Source organism: Hemitrygon akajei, chromosome 3 (genome assembly GCF_048418815.1).
Source record: "Hemitrygon akajei chromosome 3, sHemAka1.3, whole genome shotgun sequence".
Classification (NCBI taxonomy): Eukaryota; Metazoa; Chordata; class Chondrichthyes; order Myliobatiformes; family Dasyatidae; genus Hemitrygon; species Hemitrygon akajei.
The window spans coordinates 185,882,428-185,894,564 of NC_133126.1; the positions used below are offsets into that span (position 1 = coordinate 185,882,428).

General features: G+C 43.8%; 1 protein-coding gene across 2 annotated transcripts in view; it reads right to left on the reverse strand.

The window, feature by feature from the left end:
* Window positions 1-310: 310 nt before the first annotated feature.
* The window catches only part of wwtr1 (WW domain containing transcription regulator 1), a 152,728-nt gene continuing 140,901 nt past the window's right edge, over window positions 311-12,137 (reverse strand). For both annotated transcript variants that reach the window (XM_073041579.1, XM_073041580.1), the window contains 3 exons: window positions 3,560-3,705; window positions 3,271-3,368; window positions 311-958 (listed from right to left, as the gene is read on the reverse strand). In XM_073041579.1, coding sequence (XP_072897680.1) covers window positions 753-958; window positions 3,271-3,368; window positions 3,560-3,705 — 450 coding nt within the window. In that variant the 3' untranslated portion in view covers window positions 311-752. The remainder of the gene's footprint in view (window positions 959-3,270; window positions 3,369-3,559; window positions 3,706-12,137) is intronic.

Consider the following 12,137-nt stretch of genomic DNA (forward strand, 5'->3'; position numbering starts at 1 on the left):
GTGGTGTCTAGGTCATGAGAAGTAACAGCAGATGACAAGAGTAACATATAGCTGCCACATGAACAGCCAAATTTGCAGAGGTGCCTCACGTGCAAATGGCTACTATCGTCATGACGACCAAACTTGGACTCCAAATTTGCCCACCTTTTTGTACATTATTTTATATATTGAACAATACAAACGATTTTAAAGCTCTGTTCGTATTAAATAGATGAGAAGTGTTTGGTATCACTTCAATCTCCTGATAAAAAGGTCACCAAAACAATTTGGGTATGAATGCTCCCTCCCACCCCCCCCCACCTTCCCCCTCTCCCACCCGACCTTTCTTTCAGTCTTGAACCAAAAAGACTTCCAGTTGCAAAACAAACGGTTAATCTCTTAGGTTCAATTTTTTTCCTCCTTTAGTTACTAATAATATAATAATGTTATAATAAGGAGAAAAAGAATTATCCATTTGGCCATGCAAGACAGGACAAGCAGTGGAATCTTTGATCTTCTACTAGAGGTTAATCCCATGATTACTTGGAAGCTCAAAGACATTGAGATAGTTCTAGGATATAGTTCATATAAAATACTGCTAGCCGCCTTTAGTTAAATGACAAGCATATACCACTTTGGGGTGAAGGAACGAACATAAAAGTTTTCAGGCAAACAAAAAGCACTACTTGAGACACTTTGCCTCTGATCCAAGCAGAAAGGGTAACTCCATCTCACTTCCCATTTCACTTCTCTTCTCTTGCTTCCCACAGTGATTACAACCAAGTGAGAAAAGTCTCCTTCGGGTTGAGGCTGGACTCCACGTCAGGCAAGATGTCCGACCCAAAGGGCTCCTGCAGGCTTGGCATCAGGTCCTCACCTTCCAGGGTCCCGAGATCCACGTTACTTGCCGGCAGAGAGTCCAGGAAGTCGGGGAAGCGGCTGGGCTGAGTTGTGGTCATGGCAGTCTGCCCCATTTCTCCTGTGAGTAGAGCATATCAGGTTTACATGGAGCTCCACTAAGAGGCACATGCCTCGCACAAGCCCAAAGCCAACAAGTCTTAGATTCTTCCTTAAAAAAGGCATTGCAAACATTTTTTATTTATGCTGTAACTTTGACCAAGGAGCAGTCTTAAACAATTTTATTTATTTCATAATACAAGCAATTCGTTTCATATCTCAAGCTCTTGCAGACTCAGCTGGGAGTGGACTGCCTAGTTTGTATCTGAGCTCTATACATCAGCAGATCTCTGATATCTCCCAAAGTACTGGAGGACCACTGGTAAGTTAAACTAGCTAAATCGTCCAGGAACTAATGTTTGATCATAAACACAACAGAAGGTGAAACTCTTGAGCAACACGCACAAAACTCTGGCAGAATTCAGCATTTACAGAGGGCAGTAAAACAGCAACTGTCCTGATGAAGGGTCTCGGCCCGAAACTTTATCTGTTTACTACCCTCTGTAGATGATGCCTGACCTGCTGAGTTCCTCCAGCATTTTGTGCTGATGTTTGATCATTTCCACTGTGTAGAAGGAATCAGGTCCAATGAAGACCAAAAATTTGTAGATGAAGGAAGTCTGAATTAAACTGGAGCTGAGTTTATGGACAGATCAGCCATGATCATATTGCATGGCGGGGCAGGCTCGATGAGCCGGATGGCCTACTCCTGCTCCTATTTCTTATGTTCTTGTGTAAAGCAGAAACCTCTGGAGAGAGAGACACACACACACACACACACACACACACACACACACACACACACACACACACACACACACACACACACACACACACACACACACACACACACACACACACACACACACACACACACACACACACACACACACACACACACACACACACACACCCCTTGTTTCTCTCCCAACAGATACTGCCTGACCAGTTCAACCTTCTCAGCATGTCTGTTGTTTCGAGAATCTAGCTCAATCTATTTACTGTCCATGCCCAGAGTAGAATTCCACTTTACTCAATCCCCTTCCACCTACAATAAGGTCAGAGCATGCAAGAAAAAAACAAAAACAAAAAAAAACAATTTCTGTATGAGAGAGAAAAAAGAATTCTGAATGCTTCAGGAACTGGAATATACCTGAAATGTTAGCATTTTTCTTGGTTGAAATAATCTTTCACTTAACCTCTGCAATAGTTTCTACTTGTTCTTGAGGGAACATGGACAACATCCCATGCACCACCAATCTACATGCCATGACACTCAAGGACTTGGGCTATATATTTATAGTAACTGCATGCTTTTCTGCTATCATAATCTTATGTGCGATACATGCCTTGCTCTGTGTGTGACTGTTGGTACTGTGTAGGCAGCTTGGCCCTGGAGGAACACTGCTTCATCTGGCTGTAGTCAAGTGCATGGCTGAATAACAAACCTCAACTTGAAGCAGGCATCTCAGCACTACCTTCTCAAGGCCACTTAGGATGGGCAATAAACATTGGCCTTGGCAGCAATCCCATGATTGAATAAGTAAACAAAAGTCTTGATGGTCAGTCTCTTTTGTACGTCTGTTTGCATTTTGCAACCTTTCATCCTTCCCTTGTCGGATGCAGCCTCAGTACTTTTTGTTTCAGATCTCCAACAGCTGGTGGATTGTACTTTCATTGCTGGCCAATTGAATTGTACGGAAACCCAACAACTACACTGAATTCCAAAGAGCCAAACCATTTTTCCATTTATTTTCTGAACTCTGGAAGGAATCTGGGGCTGTGCCACAACAGAAGACATGAAAAGACAGAGCAAAATGATACATTACTGAACAACTTTCATTTCCCAAAATTCAGGACTTGATAGAATTCCAATGGACTACACTGCTTACTCACACTGTATGGAATTCCGATGCACCAAACCATTTCCTTTTCAGTCGCATTGAATGGAATTCTAATACATTTCAACACAATGCATAAACTTCCAATCATTTTTGCTCACTAACATTGTAGAGAGGTCCAACAGACCAGCTTATCTGTTCCCATTGGAATGAAAATTCCTGATCCAGAGCACAACGACCTAACACAGTAACCAAGTAAAGTGCATGCATTTCAAATGGACATGTCTAAAAATTGTTAGATTTCATTTGGAGTTAAAAGTGTGTTTTAATTGACTGTTTTGCTTTCATTTATAAATAGTGCAATTTGAGAATGTCAGCTGTACCAAAGACAAATCCTCCATAAACTAGTTCCGTAATTAAGGATAAGTACTCTCAAAGTACATTCACCCAAATGAAATTTTCAAGAAGACTTGCCCCACGAATCTGAACTCACCTGTATCCATCTCCTCCACATGACCCAGGAAGTCTTCAGGTGTTCTTCCCAATCCTAAACCACTGTCTGCACTCGCCTGGCGTGAATGGTATGGTCCACTGTGTATGGAAGACCAGAGCGAATTGCAACACCGGAGATGGAAAAGAAAAGGGATGGAGGAGTGGAGGAGAAATGGAAGTCACTTATTAATAAGTCCAGTTTACTATATGCACGTGAATGTATAACATTTTCTGAAACTAATAGCGAAGGTCATTAGAATCCGTCTCTTGTAAACTGAAATACAACTTGCCTGCTGAGGAAGGGGTCAGAGCCATTGTTTGTGATGGCATGCATCTCCTGTGTCATAGTTGGTGTAGAGACAGCATTCTGGGCTGTGGGGATGTTTTCTGATTCAATGGGAATCTGACTGGGAATCTGATTATACAAGGCCTTCTCCTGAAAGAAACATAGAAGCTGTAACCAAGTGTCAACCCTAAAGAGACAATAGTAACTAGAAACAATTAGCTCCTAAATCTTGAGAACGTCTGACTCCGTTAAGGAATGGAATCTCAAAAGGCACAAACAGAAAAGCGCCCGCGCGCACTCACGCATGCACACACGCACACACACGCACGCACGCACACGCACACGCACACACACATTGTTGTATCCTTGATCTTGTGCTGCATTCCTTCCAGTGGCTGATTTTTATTTCAACCCCATTCTTCTACCTTCTCCCCTTAACCTTTGGCATCCTTACTAACCAAGAATTTTATCAATCTCCACTTTAAATCTGCTCAATGACTTGGCCTTCACAGCCACCTGTGGCAATGAGTTCCACAGATTCCCCACCATCTAGCTAAAGACATTCCTCCTCATCTCTGTCCTCAAAGGATGCCCATCTATTATACCATCTTAGACTCAGCCACTAATGGAAACATCCTCTGCATGTCCACACTATCTAGGCCTTTCAATATTTGATACATTTCAATCAGATCCACCTTATTCTTCTAAACTCCAGCAGGTACAGGCCTGGATGCACCAGAAAAGATCTGTTGGGCTGAATGGTCTGATTTTGTGCAATGTGGTATATAATATCCATCACTCCCTGACATTAGCAACAGCATGTGTAGTTAGAGCTTGTAAAGACACCGAAAGGTGGTCAATTCACTCATCGAGTGCATTCTGGTTCTCAGGGACCTTTTCCCATTGCCCTTCCCCTGTTGTTCCCCTGTACCCCAGCAATGGTAACTGCTTTTCACATGACCACAGGAAACTGCAGAGAATAATGGACACACAGAAAATGCTGGAGGAACTCAGTAGGTCAGGCAGCATCTGTGGAAATGAATAAACAGTTGACGTTTCGGGCCAAGACCCTTCCTTAGGACTGGAAAGGAAGAGGGAAGATGTCAGAATAAAAAGGTCGGGGGGGGGGGGGGGAGGGAAGAAGGATGGCTAGAAGGTGATAGGAAGCCAGGTGGGTAGGAAAGGTAAAGGGTTCCCTATGACATGGTTCCCTAATACAATACAATGGACTCTTCCCTCACAATCTACCTCATTCTGAAAGGACAAGCTTTTCAATACGTACACCTTAGAACATGTGCCAATAATAAACCAATTCCAATTCTAACAATTTCCTAATAATTGCAGAGGTTAGTTAATTACAGAGGACATGCCTTGTTTTCATTGCTACCATTAGGAAGGAGGTACAGAAGCCTAAAGACACACAGTCAATGATTCAGGAACATCTTCTTCCCCTCTGCCATCAGATTTCTGAATGGACATTGAATGCGTGAACACTACCTCACTGCTTTTCTATTTTTATTTTTGCACTAAATACTTAACTTAACAATTTTATATATATACACACACACACACACACACACACACTCTTACTGCAATTCACATTTTTTCTACTATCATGTATTGCATTGTACCGCTGCCACAGAGACAACGACATATGCTGGTATTATTAGATAGATAGATAGATAGATAGATAGATACTTTATTCATCCCCATGGGGAAATTCAACTTTTTTCCAATGTCCCATACACTTGTTGTAGCAAAACTAATTACATACAATACTTAACTCAGTTAAAAAATATGATATGCATCTAAATCACTATCTCAAAAAGCATTAATAATAGCTTTTAAAAAGTTCTTAAGTCCTGGCGGTTGAATTGTAAAGCCTAATGGCATTGGGGAGTATTGACCTCTTCATCCTGTCTGAGGAGCATTGCATCGATAGTAACCTGTCGCTGAAACTGATTCTCTGTCTCTGGATGGTGCTATGTAGAGGATGTTCAGAGAATTAAACCTGATTCTGATTCTGAACCACACAATGTGTCTTTGAGATTTGGGAGAAAGTCGGAGTACCTGTTGTTGTGGGGGGGACGGGGGGGAGGGGGATGCACACTGCCACAGGGAACATGGACAAACTCCACACGGGCAGCAGCCAAGGTCGGGTTTGAACCCACCTCCTGGAGCCAGGAGGCCGCGGCATTAACTGCTGAGTCATAGTGCCAGTCTCATTCACCCACACTTTGTACCAGTGGGGGCATCCAGTGCTCCTGAGGCAGGATCAGTTCAGAGTTCTTCCCATAGTACCTCAACAACTCACTCACATCTAGCAAGGAGGCATCCCAGCATCAGGGCTTAAGGAGATTTTGTTTGCCACCAAAGACTCTCGCAAACTTCTACAGATGTTCCGCGTTGCATCACCATCTGGTGTAGAGGCGTCAATGCACAGCATCGGAAAAAGCTGCAGAGGGCTATAAACTCATCCAGTTCCATCACGGACACAAGCCTCCCCATGTTCAAGGACATCTTCAAAAGGCCATCCTCAAGAAGGTGGCATCCATCACTAAGGACCCTCACTATCCGGGACATGCCCTCTTCTCATTAGCACCATCAGGGAGGAAGTGTAGGAGCCACACTCAATATGTTAGGAACAGCTTGCTCCCCTGCATCATCAGATTTCTGAATGCTCCATCACCCCAATGAGCATCACCTCAATATTCTTCTTCACCACATTTTTTATAACTGGTAGTAATTCTTACGTCTTGCACTGTACTGCAGCTACAAAACAACACATTTTCCATTGTATATCAGTAACAATAAACCTGATTCTGATACAAGCAAGTGAACCAGCTGGCCATAATGAACAACTCAGTATCTCCAGTTTGAAATCCCAGCCACATGACAATTAGCAGTGCATCCATCACTGCGGACAGCGTAGACAGTTACCGTCTTCACTTTCTGCACCAGACAGCTTCTCAAACATGCCTTCCATTCAATCACCATTGCTGTCTCACAGCTAAGAGAAACCCACGACTGTTTTGAGCAAGGACATTAATTACCTCACCGAAGGAACAGGCCCAGTGGACACAACTGGCCCTTATGATCCATTGGCACAGTTTTCAGTTTGTTTTGGATGATATGCTAGTTGCATCCAACAACAACATGCCGTAAAATTAGTCTCTACATTCATGTCCCTTTTATCTTTCGCCAAACAAGAAGAGCTTACTGAAGAAAATGGGATTTCTGTCAGGCTGCTGTTTATAGACTGTAGCTTAGCATTCAACACCATCCTACCCTCAGTACTAATCAACAACCTCCAGAACCCGGGTCTCTGTACCTCTCTCTGCAACTGGATCCTTGACTTCCTCATCATGAGAACACAGTCAGTGTGGATCAGAAATAACATCTCATCTCCTCGCTGACAATCAATACTGCAATACACCAAGATGCATTCTTAGCCCACCGCTCTTAGTCTACAATCACGACTGTGTGGCTTAGCACAGCTTAAACATCATCTATAAATCTAGAAACTTCAGAAAGACCGAGGAGTTGAATGTGGTCTTCAGGAAGGAGAAGTTGAGGGAACACAAATGAGACCTTATTGAGGAATCAACAGTAGGAAGGGTAAACAGTTTCAAGTTCCTGGGAGTCAACTTCTCTGAAGATCTATCCTGGGCCCAACATATTGATGCAATTACAAAGAAAGCACGACAGTGGCTATATCTCATTAGGAGTTTGAGGAGAGTTGGTATGTCACTAAAGGCGTGCAAATTTCTACAGATGTGGACTATATTCTAACTGGTTGCGTCACCGTTTGGTAAGGACAGGCTACCACACGGGATCAGAAAAGGCTGCAAAAAGTTGTAAACCCAGCCAGCTGCATCATGGGCACTAGGTAATGTTGTAGATCACACTTGGAATATTGTGTTCAGTTATGGGTGCCTCATTATAGGAAGGAGGCGGAAGCTTTAGAGAGGGTGCAAAGGAGATCTAGCAGGAATATTGCCTGGATTAGAGAGTATGTCTTATCAGGAGAGGTTGAGTGAGCTAGGGATTTTCTCTTCGGAGTACAGGATGTGAGGAGACTTGATAAAGGAGTATGAGATAAGAGGTATAGATCAAGTGGATAGCCAGGAACTTTTTCCCAAGAAACGGCTAATAAAAGGGTAAGCACATGGAACACCCAGCCATGGGGAGAGGCAGATACATTAGGGGTATTTAAAAACTCTTAGATAGGCACATTGATGACATAAAAATGGAAGGACTATACAGGAGGAAAAGGTTAGATTGATCTTAGGGTTGGTTAAAAGGTCATCACAACATCGTGGGCCAAAGGTCCGGTATGGTGCTATAATGTTTAATGCTCTATGTTCTATGAAATTGAAGTGAAGCCCTATTTGCCCTCTCAGTTGGTATGAAACATCACTTGGCCCTAATTTACAGAAGAGGTGAGCACTTCCTGGTACCTGATCAATCACTGAAACCTGATGTACTTCCTTGATATCAAAACGTGCTTCTTTCAGCGGGAAGTTGCTAAGCACCGAATGACCGCCACAGTATCACGTGACTCCACTTCAGATGCACTTCATTGTCTTTCAGGCACCCTGGGAGGTCTTGAAATGAATGTGACAAGCGCTAAGTAAATGTAGGTCCTTCTTCTCCTGAAGAAAAAGGACCTACATTCCTGGCTAGGAATGAAATGGATATGACTGTGGGGGGTGTGATCAATCCTGTAATCTGAACTCTTCAGAAATGGGATTAAGATCTGGGTGGACCATTGCTTTGTGTACTGTTTTGAAACAGGGATCACACAGTCAGCAGCTCACTTTACTTCACTACACAAATTGCTTTCCTCTCTTAAAAAAACAACACAACAGAAGCTGGCGGCTGATGTGTTCCATGTTCCACTGGCAGGCAAAATTGAAACCCTTTCCATTGCAACCTGCACATCACCGATTGTAAGTATTTTGACTGGCTGAAATATTGACCATTATGGGTCATAGAGTCATAGAACAGTAGGAGTACAGAAACAGGCCCTTCAGCCCATCTAACACGTGCCGAACCATTTAAGCTGCTTTACTCCCATTGACCTGCACCAGCACCACAGCCCTACACACCCAAGTACCTATCCAAACCTCTCTTAAACGTTGAAATTGAGCTTGCATGCACCAATTGCGCTGAGTGCTCTCAGCACCCTCTGAATGAGGAAGCTTACAAATGTCTCTCCTGGAAAGCAGTTTATACGTTACTCATGAAATATGCTGTCCAGCTTCTTGAACCTGCTCCTTTGCTTCATAAGCATATAAAAGCACTAGAACATAGAACAGTGCAACTCAGGAACTGGCCTTTCGGCCCACAATGTCCGTGCAGGGCACGGTACCAAATTGAACTAAACCTCTTCTGTCTGCACATGATCCACATCCCTCCATTACCCATCCAAAAGCCCCCGAAAAGCTTCCACCACCACCCCCGAGACCTGTTCTCTGTGTCAAAAAACTGTCCAGTACATCTCTGTTAAACATTCCCCCTCTCACTTTAAATACAAGCCCCCTAGCATTTGATATTACAGAGAATGGTGGCTGGTCTTGTACCTCAAGCCTGCTTTCCCTCATCCCTGGCATTACAATTCCCTCAGTTCCTTAAATATGGCAATCTACACTATACTGTGCCCCCTCGAGAATTTCACAATGGGTTCATCTGCAGATCGTCTAGACTCCAGACTATAGACTTCTGCTTGCCTTTGTGTCGTCCCTGACACTGGCCTTGTATACATCAATTGGTGCTGAGTCTATTCAGCCCATGTTGTGTACATAGACACAGATGCAAATTCACGGCAAAATAGCCATGTAATTCATGGGGATTCCAAGTCAAAGCTGCTCTGCCTGAGTGTCCACAGTCCTCAAAGTAGAGAAGTCCAAAGCTTCACTGCCTGTTCCAAATGGCCAATATCTTAACTGAGACATACGGTACCTATAAACAGTATTCACCACCCTTGGAAGTTTTCAAGTTTCATTGTTTTACAACATTGAATCACACTGGATTTAATTTGGCTTTTTTCGACACTGATCAACAGAAAAAGACTCTTGTGTCAAAGTAAGAACGGATCTCTACAAAGTGATCCAAGTTAATTGCAAATATAAAACACAAAATAGTTGATCTCTCCCACAGAAGCTCTGGACAAGTTATGAGTACAGAGGGAGCTGAACAAGAGTGTGAGATTGGCAAAGGGAGAGAGGGCTGTAAATGTATATGTAAAGAATCACTGATCATTTCTGCCAAATAATTTCCTGTCAAATTATCAGAGAATGACACGTTCAGTATCTCTGCCCAAAGCTGAGAGAGTGGTCTCAGCGGGAGATGATCAGGTCACTCTAAGGTTGAAGGAGCAACCCATGTTCTATTTTGGTAGCCTCCAACCTGACGACATGAATATCAATTTCTCTAGCCCCTTGTAATTTCTCATCCCTCTTCCTTCTCTCTTTTTGCATTCTCCATTCTGACCCTCCTCTTACCTCTTCTCTTCGCCTCACCTGCCTACCATCTCCCTCTGGTGCCCCTCCTCCTCTCCTTTTTCCCCATAGTTCACTCTCCTTGCCTATCAGATTCCTTCTAATTCAGCCCGTTATCTTTTCCACCTATCGCCTCCCAGCTGTTCACTTCCTCCTCCATCCACCTTCCCCCCCTTAACGGGATTCACCTATCACCTTCTAGCTCATACTCCTTCCCCTCCGCCCACCTTCATATTCTGGCCTCTTCCCCTTCCTTTCCAGCCCCGATGAAGGGCCTCAGCCTAACCTCGACTCTTTATTCCTTTTCGTAGATGCTGACTGATCTGCAGAGTTCCTCGAGCATTTTGTGTGTGTTACTCTGCTTAAAGCACCTGTGAAGCTACACTCTCCCCATTATTCCACTTCTGTGACGGAGGCCAAGGAAAACTCCCCCTGAAAAAAACAGGAATATTCCCAACAGGATTTGCCTTGGAGACAATACGGCCGTGATCGATCACAGCAAGTGTGTTTTTTGTTTACTCTGATTGTCTCTGTTGTTCTTCCTCTGGTTCCCTGTTGGGTGAGAAGTGACAGGGATAAGGGAAAAAGGATCTCCACTGGCATTGTTGTCACGTAGCTGGCAGGTATCAGACAGTGATATACAACACATCGAATACTGAGTACTGGGGCGTAGTAGCATGGTGCTTTACAGTACTAGTGACCCAGGTTTAATTCCTGCTGCTGCCTGTAAGGAGTTTGTATGTTCTCCCCGTGACTGTGTTGGTTTCCTCTGTGCTCCGGTTTCCTCCCACAGTCCAAAGATATAATAGGAGGTTGGTAGGTTAACTGGTCATTGCAAGGTGTCCGTGATTAGGCTAGGATTAAGTTGGAGTATTGCAGGGCAGTGGGGCTCAAAGGGATGGAAGGGCCTATTCTGTGCTGTATGTCAATAAGAAAAATGTAAATAAATATACATCTCCACCAACACAGGTTCAATCCTGACCTCAGGTGCTGTCAGTGTGGACAGCATGTGTGACTACGTGCTCTGTCTTTTTTCTAAGGGCTCTGGTTTCCTTCTGCATTCCAAAGACATGCTGACAAAATTGGTTGTGAGCAGTACTGTGCAAAAGTCTTAGGCTCGTATATATAACTAGAGTGCCTAAGCACAGTGCTGTATTTGACAACATTGCACAGACAGTGAGTTCGTAAATCTGGCGGGAGCCAAGAATTTTAGGAATGGTGAGGGTGCAGCACCGTGGGAGGGGTATGGGACAGGTGGCAGAGAATGAGTGCCAGGAGCGGTGGGTGACGAAGATGCAGACACACCTAGCCTTGAGGCAAGGTCATTTAATTCCAGACAATTAGTTTATTAATCATTACAGAATGTCTCTCTGGTGCTTTCCACTCCCTCCCCTCTCCCTTCCCCTTTTGCCAACTATGATTGAACTCTCCCTGCCCCCTTCCCATTCTCACAATAGAGATTCATATCAGAATCAGATTTATCATCACTCACATGTCATGAAATTTGTTTTCTTGTGCCAACAGTAGAGTGCGGTTATTACAGTACTATGCAAAAGTCTTGGACTCCCTAACCATATATCTATGTACCTAAGGATTTTTCACAGTACTGTAAACTTGTAATTCTCCTCTATGTTGTGGTGAGAGAAGAAAACGGGGAAAAAGGGGGGGGGGGGGAATGTCGGGTGTACGGTGCGGAAATGGAGGGAACATGAGAGAGAAAGAAAAACAAAAGGGGCAATACACTGGAAGGAGCGTAGATGAGGTTTACAAAGATGGTGCCCGGACATACAGAGAGAGATTGAGCAGTCTAGGACTTTATCCATTAGAGGACAGGAGAACAAAGGGTGATCTTGTCAAGGTATTTAAGATCATGAGGGGCATAGATAGGTGAGTGCACACAGTCTTTTCCCAGGATTGGGGAATCTAGGACCAGAGGACATAGATGGGGGAGAAATGTCATGGGAATTTGAGGGGCCATCTAGAGTGTTAAGACCATAAGAGATAGGAGCAAAATTAGGCCAATTCAGCCCATTGAGTCTGCTTTGCCATTCCATCATGGCTGATTTATTATCCCGCTCT